Raw genomic sequence first — 19,756 nt, forward strand, 5'->3', positions numbered from 1 at the left:
GACAGAGAATTCCAGGGATCTGCCACACTCCGCGATAAGAGGTTCCTACACACCTGGGTGCTTAGTCTCCACCCTTCAATCCTGTAATTCTGTTCATTGGAAACATCTCCACATCAACCCTATCACATCCCTTCAGAGTGTGTGATGCTCCATTCTTCTAAACTCCAGAGAATTTATAGAACATTAAAAAAATTACAGCATAGGAACAGGCCATTCCACCCACAATGAACCAGCTAAACAGCAAATCAAAAACACGAATCCCTCCTACCTACACCACGTCCCTATCCCTCCATCTTCCTCACATCCACGTGTCTATCCAAACATCTCTTAAAAGCCTCGAATGTCTCTACCACTGTACCAGAGAGAGCATTCTGGGTATCTACCACTCTGAGTAAAAAAAACTTAACCCCTTTGAACCTGCCCTCTCTCAGCTTCAGTGTTAGACATTTCAGTCCCAGGAAACAAATATTCTCTGTCCACTCTATGCCTCCACTGAAAACAGCCCAAGTTTATCCAGCCTCTCATGACAGCACATGCCCCATAAACCAGGCAGCATCCTGACAGACCTCTTGTGCACCCTCTCCAAAACCTCAACATCCTATAGTGGGATGACCAAAATTGTTTGCAATACTCCAGGTGTGGCCTAACCAGATTTTTATAAAGTTGCAACATAACCTCCTGACCTTTGAGCTCGGTGCCTTGACTAATAAAAGCAAACATTCCATAGGCCTTCTGAGCGGCTTTTTCCACCTGTGTAGCCACTTTCAAGGAGCTAGGAACTTGGATCTGAAGATCTGCTCAGCAACACTGTTAAGGGCTTGCCTTTAACAGTGAACCGTCTCCTTGCATTTTCCCGATCAAGGTGCAACACCTCACTCACATCCATCTGGCTTAAACGTCATCTGTCATTTCTCTGTGCACATCTGGAACTGATCTATATCACGATGTATTCTTTGCCAGTCTTCTACACCATCCACAACTCCACCGATATTGGTACCATCTGCAAACTTACTAATCCACTCTTCTGTATTTTCATCCTGGTGATTTATATACATCACACAAAAAAATACAGAAACAACTTGTTTAACCAACATCCTTCCTCTCATAGTGAACCTTTTCTGGACTCTTTCCAATGGCAGTGTATCATTTCCTTTAACAAAAGAACTACAACATGCACAGAGTCCCACGATTGTCTTGTTGTTGTAGCAATACTTCCTGATTCCCAAACACCAAGCCCCCTCGCCACTTGCCTATAGTTAGCATTCTGAACAGATGAGGGATCTCGAGACATTTCATGTCTTCAATATCGATCAGACTGAAGGCTTGTTTATTCAGCGGTGACCGTTTTAACCAAATAAGTCTCATAGTGATATGATAATAAATTTTGGATGGTGGGGTGTAGAAAAGGAGGAGTAAAGCGCTCCTTCCCTCCGCTGGCCTGCCGGTCACCCTAGGGCAATTTCCACTTCACCGTCTCCTCACGGAACTTGGTCCCTGAGAAGCCCAGCTACCCAGCACCATGCGTCCTGCACCCTGTTCTTCCACTCATCTTGCATAGACCTCACCGAGGATTTTTGGTTTCTGATTCAGAAGAGGGAAGAAGACAAGTTCCACGGGATCAGGCAGGGAAGCTCTGTCGGTGGGCTGGCAGGGGAATTATGGGCTGAATGGCCTTGCCGGATAGACGGTCAGAATCCCTTTCCGAAGGTGAAAGATGGAAGGGAGGTGTGTGGGACACTTATGCTGCAGCTAGATTGGACGATGTAGATGTCACATCTGATGTACTGTGCACTGTATATATCTCCTTCTGTAAGGAAGGCGTTAATGCATTCGGGAAGGTTTACCAGACTGATAGTGAAAAGCGAACTGTAGAGGGAAATAGACCACTGAGATTTCAGATCAAGACTCTTTATCAGAATCCCTTCCCCAGGGTAGAAATATCAAATACTCGAGAGCATGCATTTAAGGCAGGGGGTGGAGTTCAGAGATGTGTTGGACAAGATGTTTTTTAACTCAGTGGTGGGTGCCTAGAACGGGGTAGTGGTGCAGATACAATAGTGAAATTCACTAGGTGAGGTGGATTTGCAAGGGAATGGAGTCGTGTGGATCATGTGCAGGCAGAAGAGTTTTAGCTTGATTCAACATTGTGTTCAGCACAGACATTGTGGGCTGAAGGGCCTGTTTCTGCACTGGATGTTCTGTATTACGCTGGGAGATGCACCACTGCTGGCGAGGACACCAGTCCTCACAGAGGGTTCGGAAGTGGAAGGAGTGAGCAATTTCAAGTTCCTGGGTGTCATATCTCCGAGGGTCTAACCTGGACCCAACATGTCGATGCAGCTACAAAGAAGGCACAACAGCAGCTGTATTTCATTTGGAGTTTGAGAAGATCTGGTGTGATAACAGAAACACTGGAAATTTTCTACAGATGTACCATGGAGAGCATTCTAACTAGCTGCATCGCTGTCTGATATGGGGGGCCGGGGAGGAGGTGGGGGGCTACTGCACGGGATCGAAGCTGCAGAGAGTTGCAAGTTCAGTCAGCTCCATCATGGGCACTGGCCTCTGTAGTATCCAGGACATCTTCAAGGAGCGATGCCTCAAAAAGTTGGCATACATCATTAAGGACCCCATCACCCAGGTCATGCCTTCTCCTCATTGTGGTCATCAGGAAGGAGGTACAGAAGCCTGAAGGCACACACTCAGTAGTTCAGGAACAGCTTCTTCCCCTCTGCCATCTGATTTCTGAATGGACATTGAACCCATGAACACTACCTCATTACTTTTTTATTTCTATTTTTGCAATACTTATTTAATTTAACTGATTCTAATTTCTGTACTTTCTCCATTGCTCTAGCTTGTCCTGTCTGGCTGGGCACGATGTCTCCGGACGAGGGCACCGAGTGGCTCCTGCAGCTGCTAAAGGAGGTACAACTCGAACAGTTCTACCTCAGGATCCGTGACGACCTCAATGTTACCCGTCTCTCACACTTTGACTTTGTCAAGACTGTCGACCTGGAACGAATCGGGATGGGGCGGCCAGGTATGCAGTCTGTGGGGGCAGGGATGCGTGATCTACCTTACCCCACAGTTCCCTCTCTCTGTGGGGATTTGCCCTGCTCCTCATGTCTCTCCATCTCCCTCTGTCTATCCTCTGCATTCAGACCACTCTGTTACCTTTCTCTCCTCCCGTTCTTTCACAGCCCTTCTCACTCTTTCATGCTCTTACTGCCTAATTCTTTCAGTCTTTTCAATCCTTTCACTCTTTCTTTTGCTCAATTTCTTCCATGCTCTCTCTTTCATTCTTTGGTTTTTACTCTTATTCTTTCTCCTTCCTTTCTCTTTGTCATTCTCTCCAGCCTTTTCTCCCTCTGTTTCCCTCTCTTTTTCTTTCTTCCCCATTAAGATATTGATTGATCACTCTTTCCCAATGGGATATGTGCTTAGGTTACTCATTCCCAATAGGATAAATGCCAAACACGAGGAAATCTGCAGATGCTGGAAATTCAAGCAACACACACAAAACGCTGGTGGAACACAGCAGGCCAGGCAGCATCTACAAGGAGAAGCACTGTCGACGTTTCAGGCCGAGGCCCTTCGTCAGGACAGGAGTGAGTCCTATAGGAACCTTCTCCCTGCAGATGCTGCCTGGCATGCTGTGTTCCACCAGCATTTTGTGTGTGTTAGGATAAATGCCAAGGCTACTCTTCCCCAATTGGATATACACTAAGATTACCCTTCTTAGTATAATATAAAAAAAAAGATAGGTATGTTTTGGAAAGTATATAAAAATCTAGGTAAAATCATCATTTTCACAGCATGGATGCGACCTATTAAAGAGAGAGTAAGTGGATTCCATCTAGAAAATAGTAATTTCATGGAGTCTACTAAAGGAACTATATTGGCTTTATAAAGATCTTTATATTTTTTAGTAATTATAATACCCAAATATCTAAATGTATTAACAATTCTAAAAAGAATATACTATGAATGTACTAACAGGAGCATTTAATGGAAATAATTCACTTTTATTCAAATTAAGTTTATATCCTAAAAATTTTCCAAAATCTTTAAGTGTTTCCAAAAGATTAGGAATTGATTCCTCAAGATTCGAAATAAAAATCAAAAGATCATCTGCATAAAGAGAAATCTTATGTATGGTTCCATTTATAGAAATACCATGAATGTTTTTGGCCACCCGTAATGTTATAGCTAGAGGATCCAATACAAGATTAAATAATAAAGGGCTTAATGGACATCCCTGTCTAGTACCACGTGAAAGTGAAAAGAAAGACCTATAACTGTTAGTACTGTCCGTGGCAATAGGGTTCTTATAGATCGTTTGAATCCATCTATTAAAATTATTACCAAAACCAAATTTTTCTAATACTTTGAACAAGTATGGCCACTCAACTCTATCGAATGCCTTTTGTGCATCAAAAGATAATATAAATAATATAGTATAATATAAATGAAGATTATTCTTCCCCAATAGGATACAAACTAAGATTATTCTTTCCCAATGGGGTACTGTTACGTACCCCGTAAAGGGTTAAAAAGGACCAGCAGAAATGGACACACCTGGAGTCCGAGTCTTCCGTTATAAACACTATTTTATTAGTAACTACGTGATAAAGTAATATAAAACAAGATAAGGCAAACAGGTTAGCAGAATATATGTGAGTAAATAAAGTTCCCCCAAACTTCTTCCAGCTTAGGTGATAAATGATACGGTCTTACGATGATGGATAAAGTTCAGTTCAGTTCGAGGTGTTTAGTTGAGTAGTGTTGGAGAGACAGAGGTGGTTAGTTCTTCAGGTAAACTGTTGCTGTCGATCTTCCGTTGTCCTCCGAAAATCCTTTAGAAATCACCGAATGTGACCACAACAAGGGAACCATGTTCTGTGGTGAAGTTATCAACCCAGGCGAGGGTTGGACACAGTAATAACTTCCCACCGGTCACCCCCTTTTCCACACTGCGAGAGCCACTGATCGATTCTCCAAAAACCCACCTTTCTGTGGGCACAACAAAGCTCACCCAGTGTCCGAAACCATGCGTGTCTCTAACAACCAGCTGACCTTGTATTTATCCAAGCGTGCTGAACACCAGCCGTCCATCAAATAACGCCACCCTCGGTCACCATGGTGATCCACGAGCTGCTCGTTGTCTCTCTCTGTAAGAACTCACAAGCAGGCAGTGTCCTTGTATATTCAAAACAAGCTTTAGAGTTCGTATAAACACCATCTCAAGGCAGGCTTTGTCCCTCCCTCTCTCTCTAACAGCTCAAACAGTGTCCAAAAGTCAGTCTCATTCTCCTGACATTTTAAAGTGATAGTCCACTGAAAACATGAACCCTAGGGTTACATAACAGTACACACGAAGATTACTCTTCCACAGTAGGATACAAGCTGAGATCACTCTTCCCCAATAGAATATACACAAAGATCACTCTTCCCCAGTAGGGTACAAACTAAGACTATTGTTCCCAATAGGGTACATGCTGAGATTGCTCTTATCCATTAGGGTACATGCTAAGATTAATCTTCCCCAATAGGGTATATATTGAGATTACTCTTCCCCAATAGGATATACATGAAGATTACTCTTTCCCCATAGGGTACAGACTAAGATTACTCTTCCCCAATAGGATATATACTGAGAGTACGTCATCAATAGGGTACATGCCAAGATTATTCCTTCCCAATGGGGTACACACTAGGATTACTCTTCCCCAATAGGGTACATGATGAGATTACTCTTCCCCAATAGGGTGCATGATGAGATTACTCTTCCCCAATAGGGTACATGATGAGATTACTCTTCCCCAGTGGGGTACATACTAAGTTTACTCTTCCCCTAATAGGATATGTACTGTGATTTCTCATCCTCAGTAGTAAGTGGGCTGACATTGCCTCACAACATGCATGCTGATATTTCTTTTCCCCAAATAGGATTTACAATAGGAAAATTTTTGTGGTAGAAATAGAGAGAGAGTGCAGAAGAGATTCATCATGGTGTTGCCTGGAACGGATGGGCTGTAGTTACAAAGATTGGGTAAACAGGTTTATTCTCACGGGAATATGGTAGGCTAAAAGGTGACCATACAGAGGTCTGTAACATGATGATCATGATACAGAGGTTTATAAAATTATGAGGGTCATAGATAGTCAGAATCTTTTCCCTAGGGCTAGAATTAGGAGGCACAGGTTCAATGTGACAGTTATTATCGAAGTACGTATGCAGTATCCATCCCTGAGATTCGTCTTCCCCACAGACAGCCACAAAACAAAGAAAACCATGGAACCCATTCAAAGAAAAAGATCAACCCCCCGCCCCCACACGCGAAAAAAACCAACTCACGCAAACAGCAACAAAAAAGCTGCAAAAACACAGAATATGAAACAGAAAATCGTAAGAGTCCATATTCAGTTCAGCTCAGTGTTCGTAATCTGCGGGTCGCCCGATTCAAAATCACTCAGTGGTGAGAGTGAGAGGGGAGAAATCTGTAGGTAATGTGAGGGGATACATTTTTCACACTTACAGAGAAGTACGTGTGTGCAGAGGTTGCGGCAGTATCACCAACACGTAGCATCAGAGACACAGTATTCGCAGGGAAATCACAGATTAAATAGAAACTATATAATATTACACAATTAAAAATCTGTTTTAGTGCAACATCCTCAGAGTATTGAAATGTTTAGCTAGTGATTGGGGTTGTGCATGTTGGTTCAAAATCAGAATGGTTGAAGGAACGCCACTGTCCCTGAACCTGGTGATGTGGGTCTTCAGGATTCAGTACTCCGTGTTCGATGGTAGCTGTGAGAAGATGACGTGGTCAGGATGGTGGGGATCTCTGATGATGGACGTTTCCTTCTTGAGGCAGGACCTTCTGTAGGTACCACCATTGATGGGGAGAGATAGGCCCATGAAGGACTGGGCTGAGTCCATCATATAGGCACCACAGTCAGCATCAACAAGGTGGGCCGAGTGTCTGTGCCTGTGCTGTACAAATCTATGATTTTCCCTGAAAGTTTAGCACCAAGTCCCTCTGCCCTCTGACACCTTTCCTGCCCATCATTTCAACTCACAAAGTAGAGGCCTGAGACTTGGCTTTGTGACTTCGTCAGCCTGGGTCCCCAGATACTTTTGCACCTTTCTGTAGGTGGACACGGAGAGAATTCTGACACAGACGGGCACAAAGCACAGGACTGCAAAAGGCTGCAGGGGGATGTAGACCCCGTCAGCTCCATCACAGTCACAACCCTCCTCGCCATTGACAGGTAGTGTCACAAGAATGTGGCATTTATCATTCAGGACTTCTCATTACTACCATCAAGGAAGAGGTACAAGAGCCTAACGACTTGCACGCGATGATGCACCCTCTGCCATCAGGTTTCTGAACACTGTCTTGTTATTCCTTTCTTTGGTAATTTATAATGATATAAATTATATCAAAGTTCAAAGTAGATTTTATTATCAAAGTACATATTTGTCACCATATACAACCCTGAGATTCATTTTCCTGTGGGCATCCTCAATAAATCTATGGAGTAATAACTATAACAGAATCAGTGAAAGACTGCTCAACTTGGGCATCACATCAGAGTGCAGATGACAACAAACTGTACAACTACAAAAGAAGAACTAATAATAATAAATAAGCAATAAATACCGAGAACATGAGATGAAGAAGTCTTGGAAGTGAGTCTATTGGTTGTGGGAGCATTTCAATGATGGGGCAAATGAATTTGAGTTCATCCTAATGAAGGGTCTCAGCCCAAAATATTGACTTTTAATTCCCATCCATAAATGTTGCCTGACCTGTTAAGATCTTTCAGCAAATTGTGTGTATTGCTCTAGATTTCCAGCATCTGCAGTGCCTCTTGTGTCTGTGAGTAAGGTTATCCTCTTTGGTTCAAGAACCTGATGGTTGAAGGGTAGTTACTGTTCCCGAACCTGGTGGTGTGAGACCTGAGGCTCCTGTACCTTCTACCTGATGGCAGCAGTGAGAGGAGAGCATGGCCTGGGTGGTGGGGGTCCCTGATGGCAGCAGCGAGAGGAGAGCATGGCCTGGGTGGTGGGGGTCCCTGATGGCAGCAGCGAGAGGAGAGCGTGGCCTGGGTGGTGGGGGTCCCTGATGATGGATGCTGCATTCCTACAGCAAGGCTTCATGTAAATGCGCTCAATGGTTGGATGGACCTTGCCCGTGAGGGGCTGGGCTGAACCCATTACCTTTTGTAGGATTTTAAGGGATAATAATATATGATATATTTATCCCTGGATCTCACACAACACCTGCTCCTGTGCAGTGTCTTGCTGTCGTAGAATCTTAAGTTTCTCGTTGTACACTGTAGATCATTCGGTGATGAACCTGATTCAGACTCTGCATCACTCCCACAGGACACAGACGTCTCTTTGAGGCCGTGAAGCGAAGGCGGGTGATGGGTCGGCCAAAGTCATGGATGTCTAAGGTAAGCCATGTTGCTCGCCTCGATACATCAGATGGTGTGTATGTATCTGTGTGCGTCTGTGCGTGTGCATGCATGTGTGCACGCGCGGTGGGGGAAGAGAGATGGAAAAAGGTGCCTTTTCCAGAACCGGAATGTGATGCTGAAGCTTCATAAGGAATTGGCCAGGCCGTACTTGGAATATCGTGAGCAGTTTTGGGCCCCTTATGTGAGGAAGTGGCAGGGTGGAGATACGTCTCTACCCAAGGAGGTGTGAGGTTCTCCTTCCCTCCGCTAGCCTGCAGGCCACCCTTGGGCAAGGTCTAGCACCTGTTTGGCCTCCCGACCAGGGTCACGTGAAGCCATGGGACCAGGCGGTAATTAGTCGTGTGAGCAACTGGCACATGTCACATCCTGTTTATGTGACCATTGACAATCAGTCTCTGAAGAGTATTTGAAGTGTCTGGGGTCACCTGTCTTGTCAAGACACTGCACAGAAGAAGGCAATGGCAAACCACTTCAGTACAAAAAATTGCCAAGAGCAACCATGGTCATGATCGCCCACATCGTACAACATGGCAGATGATGATGATGATATCTATGAAAGGATGTGCTGACATTGGAGAAGGTTCCGAGGAGGCTCATGAAATTGATCCCAGAAATGAAAGGGTTAAAGTATGAGGAGCGTTTGATGGCTCTGGGCCTGTACTCAGCTGAGTTTAGATGAATGAGGGTATCTCATTGAAACCTATTGAATATTTTAATTCCTCAATGGACTGGATGTGCAGAGGATGTTTCCTGTAGTGGGAGAGTCTAGGAGCAAAGGACACAGCCTCAGAATAGCAGGGTAACCCTTCAGAACTGGGATGAGGAGGAATTTATTTAACCAAAGGATGGTGAATCTGTGAAGTTCATTGCCACAGATGACTGTGGAAGCCAAGTCATTGGGTATATTTAAACTGGAGGTTGATAGATTCTTGACTAGGCAGAAAAATGGTTTGGCACAGCCAAGAAGGGCCAAAAGGCCTATTTTTGTGCTGTAATATTCTATGGTTCTATGTCAAAGGCTATGTGGAGAAGGCAGGTGAATGGAGTTGAGAGGATAAAAATCATCCATGATGGGATGGTAGAGTAGATTCGATGGGCTGAATGGCCTAATTCTGCTCCTATATCTTATGCTCTTATGGAAGTTCTGCCGGGTCTCTCCATCAGGTAGCTCACCCACACCTTCTCAAAGGGGAATTAGAGATGGGCCAGAAACACTGTTCTTATCATAACCAGCCACATCCCACAGCTAACTAAGAACTAACCCCTCCATCTCTGCCCTCGAACTTTGCTGCGAGCGCGGGCCAGGCAGACGTTGCTGGAGCAGATGCTGAGGCAGCCACCATTTTGTCCCGGCAGGTGTTCAGCACGAAGGTGGGCGACAACTATGATCAGCCGTCGTATGCAGGGGGGCAAAACTTCTCGGCCCCGGAGTCGGACTTTGCGCTCAAGTGCCTGATCAACGAGAGGGACCTGGCCCTGCACGAGCACCTGGGCAATGGCTCCTTCGGCGTGGTGAGGCGGGGAGAGTGGAGGCTGCCCAACGGGCGTGTGGTAAGTGCCCACGAAACACCCCTCTCTCCCTTTCCACAGGGGGTGGGGAGGGGCTATATGTCCTGCTTTGCGTGCAAGCCCCTCTATACGTACCCAGGTTTCTCCCAGTGATTTTCCGCAGACGGAGAGGGATGACTACTCTTCGACACTGCAGAAGTACATCACTGTCGGAGGAGCCGGTGTGACATGTCCACTGCAATCGTCGCTGATCCCGAAGTTGAAAGTAAATTTATTATCAAAGTACATCTGTGTCACCATGTACAACCCTGGGATTCATTTTTTTACAGGAACACTGAATAGATCCATGAGAGAGTAACAACCGTAGCAGAATCGATGGAAGACCGCACCAACGGATAGCATGTGCAAATGGGATTTGTGTAGATAGGCAAAGGTTAGCATGGAAATAGTGGGCAGAAGGGCCTTTTTCTGTGCTATACTACTCCACAACAACATTACATTGAGACAATACAGCACGTGCAGAAGGTGTAAAGGATCCCATGACCACACATTACACAAGGGGGACAACATCACCAGCAGCCTCTCCTGGTCCAAGCACATAGACACTACGGCCAACAAAGCTCACCAGCGCCTCGACTTCCTCAGAAGGCTGAGGACATTTGGCGTGCCTCCTTTAAGCCTCACTAATTCCTACAGGTGCCCCACAGAAAGCCATCCTGTCCGGGTGTGTCCCGGCTCGCTCCACCTAAGATGGCAAGTAACTGCAGAGAGTTGTGGACACAGCTCGGCACGTCATGGAGACCAGCCTCCCCTCCGAGGATTCCATCGGGGAAGCAACCGGATGTGATCACTGACCCCTCCCATCCTGGTCAGAGCATACAAAAGGCTGAAAACATGTACCACGAGGCTTAAGAACAACTTCAACCCCGGTGTCATGAGACTACTGCATCAGAAGCAGGTTTAATATCACTGGCATATGTTGTTGTGGAGCAGCAGTACAATACAATACACCGTAATAAAAACTGTGAATTGCAGTAAGTATGAAAGTATATTAAATAGTTAAATTAAATAAGTAGTGCAAAACAGTAGTGAGGTAGTGTTCATGAGTTCAATGTCTATTGAATGAGGGAGATTTGATAGAGGTGTATAAAATTATGATAGGTATAGATAGAGTGAATGCAAGCAGGCTTTTTCCACTGAGGTTAGGGGAGGGAAAAACCAGAGGACATGGGTTAAGGGTGAAGGGGGGAAAGTTTAAAGGGAACATTGGGGGGCTTCTTCACACAGAGAGTGGTGGGAGTGTGGAATGAGCTGCCAGATGAAGTGGTAAATGCGGGCTCACTTTTAACATTTAAGAAAAACTTGGACAGGTACATGGATGAGAGGGGTACGGAGGGATATGGTCCAGGTGCAGCTCAGTGGGACTAGGCAGAAAAATGGTTTGGCACAGCCAAGAAGGGCCAAAAGGCCTGTTTCTGTCCTGTAATGTTCTATGGTTCTATTCAGAAATCGAATGGCAGAGGAAAAAATCTGTTCTTGAATCAAGTGTGTGTCTTCCGGCTCCTGTACCTCCTTCCTAATGGTGGCAATGAGAAGTGGGATGCTTTGGGTAATGAGGATCCTTAATGATGGATGCTGCTTTCTTTTTGAGGCATCGCGCCTTGAAGCTGTCCTGGATATTATGAAGGCTAGTGCCCTTGATGGAGCTAACTGAGTTTACAACTTTCTGCAGTGTCCATCGATCCTGTGCAGTAGCCCCCCTCACCTCCCCATACCAGATGGTGATGCAGCCAGTTAGAGTGCTCTCCATGCTCAGCTGTAGAAATTTTGGTGACATACCGAGTCTCCTCAAACTCCGAATGAAATTTAGCCACGGTCGTGCCTTCTCTGTAGCTGCATCGCTACGTTGGGACCAGGTTAGATCCTCAGAGATGTTGACACCCAGGAGCTTGAAATTGCTCACTCTCTCCACTTCCGATCCCTCTATGAGGACTGAGGTGCGTTCCCTCATCTTACCCTTTCTGAAGTCCACAATCAGTTCTTTCCTCTCACTGATGCTGAGTGCCAGGTTGTTGCTGCGGCACCTCTCAATTCGCTGATTTACCTCGGCCTCACTGTCTAGCCTGTCGAGGCCCTTGCGCCTTCCTCTGTTACTGTAACACTTCATTCTGCACCCTCTTATCACTGTTTCCTCTACTGCCTCTATGTACTGATGTATGGAATGATTTATGTAGCTGGAAGGCAGACAAAGGTTTTCATTTTATCTCAGTACGTCTGATAATAATCAACCAATTACAGTGGGCAACACATTTTTTCAAAAGTGCTGCTTCCTCAGAATTTTGTTTTAGTCTATGATAGACTGCTTGAAGCTGTTCATAAATATAATTTCAGACTACATGTATCATGTAGGAATTCGGAGAAACAAGAAATTACCTTTTATTGAATATAATGTGTTTAATTGCATTATGGTGATGACATTTTGCAATAATTCAACTGAGCTAAAATAGTTTTGTTGATGATCTTCATTTATACTCAGTGTCTGAGGCTTCTTGCTTAAGTGTCCAACAATAATCAGCCAGCGTTGATGGATTCCAGTTGCCCTGATACCATTTCTCCATGACCACAATGTCCTGGTGAAACCTTTCACCGTGCTCATCACTGAGAGTGCCGAGATTTGCAGGGAAGAAGTCTGAATGGGAATGCAGAAAATGAATCTGTAGTGACGTGTTGTACTTCATGGTTTTGTGTGTTTGAAACATGTCAACCAGCTGCACATAGTTTGATGTTCTGTAGTTGCCAAGAAAAATTTCAGCAGCATCCTTGAATACCTTCTATATGGTTTACTCCAGTCCCACTAGAAATTCTTTGAATTGTCTGTCACTATGACCTGTTTGATTTGTGGACAAAGAAAAATGCCTTCCTTAATCTTGGCATCAGTTATTCTGACTTGAATTATGAAATGAAATAACAAATAGAGGCGATTTCATAAAAATAGCATGTGATAGTGAAATTTCACGGTTATTTTCATGATTGGCTGCCAGAATCCATAAAAGATACACCCAAAAGTATTCAGGAAGCAAAGTCTTCGTTGTCCAGTGTTTACCAGTCGCTACCTCTGACAGTGACACACTCCTCAGCTCCGCTCTGGGGCTGCTGGGACTTGAGTCCATGTGCCACTAAGGTGAGGCGAGAGAGGTACACACCCCTCCTTCTCCTCCGACAAGACACGTGCTCCCTCTCTCAACCACTCTGCCCTACATTTCCTGGAAAAGGGCAGGAGTGGGCAGCACAGAGGGAGGGGTAGCAGTACGATCCCACCTGTCTCTTTGCCCCGCCTTTCACAGGGTCTCCCGCCTGCCTCTACAGCTGGGGTATTTCTGGGGGGGGGGGGGGGCTGGTGGCATTGTCTTTCCAGCCTGTGGGTGACTAGGACTGGGATCACGGTGTCAGGGGTCACCGCCGCTGTCTCCTGATTGGATCCTCGCATCTGGTGACGGGCATCCTCCTCGCCGTCTCTTTCAGCTCAACGTGGCCGTGAAGTGCCTGAGGCCGGACATCACGAGCGAGGCTGAAGCCACAGCTGACTTCCTGCAGGAGGTCAATGCCATGTACGCCCTGAACCACCCCCACCTCATCCACCTGTACGGGGTCATCCTCAGTCATCCGATGAAAATGGTGAGTACCGTCCAGTGCGTGGTTTCCTAGCAACTCCGTGTGTACGTCCCCCTGCGTTGGAGCCCAGTTCTACATTCAGGACCATTGGACTCACTGATCCTCTATTGTAGAACTCAAACCAGCTGCCCACAAGGACACTGGCTTGCAAATTAGTTCCTTGACTCTAGTTCAAAGTTTGCATTCTAGATTCTGGTGGATGTTCTAGATCGGGGGCTGGGTTCTGTTCTGGACATAAGATTCTAGGTTGGGTTTGATTTGGAGTCTGGTTTCAAGATGAAGGCCTGGATTTTGGACGGGAGGTTGAATTCTAGATTGGGGTTGAGAAGCTGGAATCTGGATTAGAGACGAGACTCACTGGAGTATTTCTAGATTGGGTTCTGGGTTCTAACTGGAGCCCTCATTTCAGATTCTGGGCTGCCTGCTGAATTTCACATGGGTCCTGGTAACTGGGTCCTGTATTGGCTCAGATTCTGGACTGGAGAGTGGATTTTAGATTATGGTTTGAATTCTAATCTGGATCATGGGTTCTGGTTCAAGATCATAAACCTTAACTGGAGACTGAATTCTTGGTTGGGATCTGGAGACTGCTTAATAAATTCTTGGACACTGGACTGGAGAAATTGTTCCAGGTTATAGTTTTCTGGGACAGTGTCCATGTGCTGGATTAGGGCCTAGATCTAGTCTGGAAAATTGGTTCTAGACCAGAGGGCGGGTTCTGGATTTCTCCTCCTGGAGATCAGGATTCTAGATTAGGATCCAAATTGGGTCTGGATTCTGGGCTGGAGTTTGTTCTAGTTCAGAGTCTGAATTCTGGACTGGAGACGACAGATTCTAGATTGTGATCCAGATTAGGTCTGGGTCCTGAAGTAGTATCTGGATTCTGGGCTGAAGACTGGGCTCTAAATTAGATTTAGGATTTGGTTTGGAGCCTTGGTTCAAGAATAGACCCTGCATTCTGGATTAGAGACAAGGTTCTGGGCTGAAACACAGCTTCGGGTAGAGCTAGAGTTCATCTCTATTCAGTGGTAGAGGCTGGAGGAAAAAACAATTGCAAGTGATATCAAGATGGACAGGGTAGACTCTGCAAAAACTCATATCCAGGAGATGAGGGTAAACTTCATTTTAAGACTAGAAAATAAAAGCAAGGATGCAATGTTTAGTCTTTATAAGGCACCGGTGAAGCCTCACTTGGAGTTTTATGAGCAGTTTTGGGCCCTCATCTAAGAACAAAATGTGCTGAAATTGGAAAGGGTTCAAAAGAGATTCATGACGATGATTCCAGGAATGGAAAGATTATCCTATGGCCAGAGATTGATGGCTCTGGGCCTGTACTCACTGGAATCTAAAAGAATGAGAGGGGATCTCATTAAAACCCATTGAATGTTAAAAGGCCTTTTTTGAGTGAATGTGAAGAGGATATTTCCTTTGGTGGGGAGTCTGGGATCAGAGGGCATAGCCTCAGATTAAAGAGACATCCATTTAGAACAGAGATGAGGAGGAATTTCCAGAGGGTGCTGAATCTGTACAATTCATTGCCACAGACGGCTGTGGAGGCCAAGTATATTTAAAGTGGAGGCTGATAGATTCTTGATTAGTCAGGGCATGACGGAGACTGGGCTGAGAGGAAAATGGATCAGCCATGATGAAGTGGCAGAGCAGACTCGATGGGCTGAATGGCCGAATTCAGCTCCTAGGTCTTATGGGCTGTGACGATGACACTGTGTATCATTCAGAGGGTGGGTGTTGGGGTTGTGAACTGAGAGGGTGAAGGAGACTGAGATCTGTGGAAGCTGCAGTCAAGAGTCAGTGCTTTAGCAGTCTGGATCCATCAAAGATCTCCATTATGCTGACTGCACCAACAGGACATGACTGGTTCTTATCCAGTGCAAAAGTGACAAATCAGAGTTATTCCCTCTACACTGTCCCATCACACACTCCCGGGGTCAGACACAGAGTGAAGCTCCCTCTACACTGTCCCATCACACACTCCCAGGGTCAGACACAGAGTGAAGCTCCCTCTCCACTGTCCCATCACGCACTCCCAGGGTCAGACACAGAGTGAAGCTCCCTCTACACTGTCCCATCACACACTCCCAGGGTCAGACACAGAGTGAAACTCCCTCCACACCGCCCATCACACACTCCCAGGGTCAGACACAGAGTGAAGCTCCCTCTACACTGTCCCATCACACACTCCCAGGGTCAGACACAGAGTGAAGCTCCCTCCACACTGTCCCATCACACACTCCCAGGGTCAGACACAGAGTGAAGCTCCCTCTACACCGTCCCATCACACACTCCCAGGGTCAGACACAGAGTGAAGCTCCCTCTACACTGTCCCATCACACACTCCCAGGGTCAGACACAGAATGAAGCTCCCTCCACACTGTCCCATCACACACTCCCAGGGTCGGACACAGAGTGAAGCTCCCTCTACACTGTCCCATCACACACTCCCAGGGTCATACACAGAGTGAAGCTCCCTCCACACTGTCCCATCACACACTCCCAGGGTCATACACAGAGTGAAGCTCCCTCCACACTGTCCCATCACACACTCCCAGGGTCAGACACAGAGTGAAGCTCCCTCCACACTGTCCCATCACACACTCCCAGGGTCAGACACAGAGTGAAGCTCCCTCTACACCGTCCCATCACACACTCCCAGGGTCAGACACAGAGTGAAGCTCCCTCCACACTGTCCCATCACACACTCCCAGGGTCAGACACAGAGTGAAGCTCCCTCCACACTGTCCCATCACACACTCCCAGGGTCAGACACAGAGTGAAGCTCCCTCTACACCGTCCCATCACACACTCCCAGGGTCAGACACAGAGTGAAGCTTCCTCTACACTGTCCCATCACACACTCCCAGGGTCAGACACAGAGTGAAGCTCCCTCTAAACTGTCCCATCACACACTCCCAGGGTCAGACACAGAGTGAAGCTCCCTCTACACTGTCCCATCACACACTCCCAGGGTCAGACACAGAGTGAATCTCCCTCTACACTGTCCCATCACACACTTCCAGGGTCAGACACAGAGTGAATCTCCCTCTACACTGTCCTATCATACACTCCCAGGACAAGGAAACCATGGGCCAGATTATAGAGTAAAGCTTAGTCTCTGAGTGTATCAAAGAGGAGGTTAGTAGATATTGAGGGGATTGTGGAGGAGAGGTTAGTAAAGAGTCAGCCTTGATCTCGCAGAGCAATGGAACAGACAGAAAGGCTGAAGGTTTCGTGCAGCTTCTTTCCTGACGTTCTCTCCGTACAGGTGACGGAGCTGGCCCCCCTTGGGTCCCTGTACGACCATCTACGCAGCCGATATGCCGCCTTCCCCATCCACCTGTTGTGGCTGTACGCTGTCCAGGTGTGTGAGGGCATGGACTACCTGGAATCCCATCACTTCATCCACCGCGACCTGGCTGCCCGCAACATCCTGCTGGCCAGCGAGGAGCTGGCGAAGATCGCCGACTTCGGCCTGACCCGCTCGCTCTCTGACACTGACCACTACGTGATGCAGGCTCATCGCAAAATCCCCTTTGCATGGTGAGAAGCACCCTAGGGGGTATTGTGTGTGTTTTGTGTGTGTTAGAGTGAGACTGAGAGAGAGTGTATGTTTGTGTGTGTGTGTGTGTGTGTGTGTGTGTGTGTGTTAGAGTGAGACAGAGAGAGTGTATGTTTGTGTGTGTGTGTGTTAGAGTGAGACAGAGAGAGTGTATGTTTGTGTGTGTGTGTGTGTGTTAGAGTGAGACAGAGAGAGTGTGTGTGTGTGTGTATAACCATATAACAATTACAACACGGAAACAGGCCATCTCGGCCCTTCTAGTCCGTGCTGACACTTACACTCACCTAGTCCCAGTGGTCCGCACTCAGCCCATAACCCTCCATTCCTTTCCTGTCCATATACCTATCCAATTTTACTTTAAATGACAATACCGAACCTGCCTCTACCACTTCTACTGGAAGCTCGTTCCACACAGCTACCACTCTCTGAGTAAAGAAATTCCCCCTCATGTTACCCCTAAGCTTTTGCCACCTAACTCTCAACTCATGTCCTCTTGTTTGAATCTCCCCTACTCTCAATGGAAAAAGCCTATCCACGTCAACTCTATCTACCCCCTCATAATTTTAAATACCTCTATCAAGTCCCCCCTCAACCTTCTACGCTCCAAAGAATAAAGACCTAACTTGTTCAATCTTTCCCTGTAACTTAGGTGCTGAAACCCAGGTAACATTCTTCATATGCTTTCTGTATATGCAAATATATGTGGAAAAAGAGTGAGTGTGTGAGCGAGAGAGTGTGTCTGAGAGAGTATATGTACTGAGAGAGATTGAGAGCATGCTTGTGTGAGTGTGTGTGTGTGGTGAACTACATATACCTGTCTGGACATGCCCCTCTGCTGACTGCTCCTGTGGCTCCTCCCACCGACCCCTGTATAAAGGTGATTGGAGGCACTGCTCCTCCCTCAGTCTCCAGGATGTTGTGTGGTGGTCTCTTGCTGCTGACAGTGCTCTCTTCCAGCGAATAAACGCCTATCTCTCGCCTCACATCTCCGAGAGTTTTTGATGATGCATCTGTGTGTGAGTGTGCATGTTTAGCTATATCTGAATATTACAGTTTTTCTCACTGTTTGTGTCTGTGTGACCCTGATGAATGTGGGTTTGCCTGAATAACTCGTGTATCTTTGAGCCTTGTCTGTGCATTGCTGCTGTCTGGAAGGAGTCTGTACATTCTCCCTGTGACCGCATGGGTTTCCTCCGAGTGCACCAGTTTCCTCCCACATTGCAAAGACATACTGGTTGGGAGATTAATTGGTCATTGTAAATTTTCCTGCGATTAAGCTAGGGTTAAATTGGGGGGGCTGCTGGGTGGCGTAGCTTGAAGGGCTGGAGAAATCTATTCTGCACTGTATCTCAATCAATAAATAAATATTCCTGCATGACTGCGCAATAATTGTGTGTGTGTGGCCCACACAGCAGTACGGCCCTGTGCGTGGGCGGTGCAGAGAGATCTCGCAGTCTCACCTTGACCCCCACCCAGTGAGCCCACAGGGACAGTCGCTCCCACTTCACTCTGCCTCTCCTCCACTTCACCCCCAGGTGTGCTCCAGAGAGCCTGAAGTCGGGAACCTTCTCTCACGCGTCTGACGTCTGGATGTACGGGGTTTTGTTGTGGGAGCTGTTCTCCTACTGTGAGGAGCCCTGGTTGGGGATGTACGGCCGAGAGGTAAGGGGGATGGTGAACAACGTGGTGGGAAGAACTGGGGGTGGGGGGGGGATGTGTGGGACTAATGTTTCTTCCAGTGAGTGGGCTATAGATTCAAATATGTCAGCTGAGGATCGCAGAGTCACAGAGCTCGGGTAAAGGCCATTCAGCTCAACTCATCCATGCTAGCCAACATTTCCAGTCAGCCTTGTCTGATTGCTTGCATTTGCCCCATATCCTTCTAAACTTTTCCTGTCCATGTACCTGTCAAAGTGCTTGTACACTGGACAACACATTTTTATGGATGTGGTCAAAAAGGTTGCTTCCTCAGAATTTTTTTTGGTTATGATAGACTGCTTGAAGCTGACCTCAAATATAATTTCAGACTAATTATAATACGTAGGAATTTGGAGAAACAAGAAATTACCTTTTATTGAATATAATGTGGTTAATTGCATACTGGTGCTGACGCTTTGCAATAGTTAAACTAAACTAAAAATGTTTTGCTGATGATTTTCATTTGTACTCAGTGTCTGAGGCTTCTTGCTTAAGTGTCCAACAATAATCAGCCAACATTGATGGATTCCAGTTGCCCTGATACTGTTTCTCCATGACCGCAATGTCCTGGTGAAACCTTTCACCATGCTCGTCACTGACAGTGCCGAGATTTGCAGGGAAGAAGTCTGAATGGGAATGCAGAAAATGAATCTTTAGTGACATGTTGCACTTCACGGTTTTGTGTGCTTGAAACATGTTGTCAACCAGCTGCACGTAGTTTGGTGCTCTGTAGTTGCCAAGAAAAGTTTCAACAATATCTTTGCCTTCAATGTGATTTTCTCCGGTCCCACTAGAAATCTTTGAAAT

The 19,756-nt window shown here is 46.4% G+C and overlaps 1 protein-coding gene across 5 annotated transcripts in view; it reads left to right on the top strand.

Moving 5' to 3' along the window:
• tnk1 (tyrosine kinase, non-receptor, 1) overlaps nt 1-19,756 on the top strand; it is an 82,998-nt gene that overhangs the window by 32,150 nt on the left and 31,092 nt on the right. For 4 of the 5 annotated variants that reach the window (XM_073048790.1, XM_073048792.1, XM_073048794.1 and 1 more), the window contains 6 exons: nt 2,858-3,043; nt 8,402-8,472; nt 9,853-10,047; nt 13,528-13,680; nt 16,958-17,232; nt 18,787-18,913. In XM_073048790.1, the coding sequence (XP_072904891.1) occupies nt 2,881-3,043; nt 8,402-8,472; nt 9,853-10,047; nt 13,528-13,680; nt 16,958-17,232; nt 18,787-18,913 (984 nt within the window). In that variant the 5' untranslated portion in view covers nt 2,858-2,880. Of the gene's footprint in view, nt 1-2,857; nt 3,044-8,355; nt 8,473-9,852; nt 10,048-13,527; nt 13,681-16,957; nt 17,233-18,786; nt 18,914-19,756 lie in introns of those variants that run through there. The other variant, XM_073048793.1, reaches the window with a different exon arrangement.

The sequence above is a fragment of the Hemitrygon akajei genome, chromosome 6, assembly GCF_048418815.1.
Source record: "Hemitrygon akajei chromosome 6, sHemAka1.3, whole genome shotgun sequence".
Classification (NCBI taxonomy): Eukaryota; Metazoa; Chordata; class Chondrichthyes; order Myliobatiformes; family Dasyatidae; genus Hemitrygon; species Hemitrygon akajei.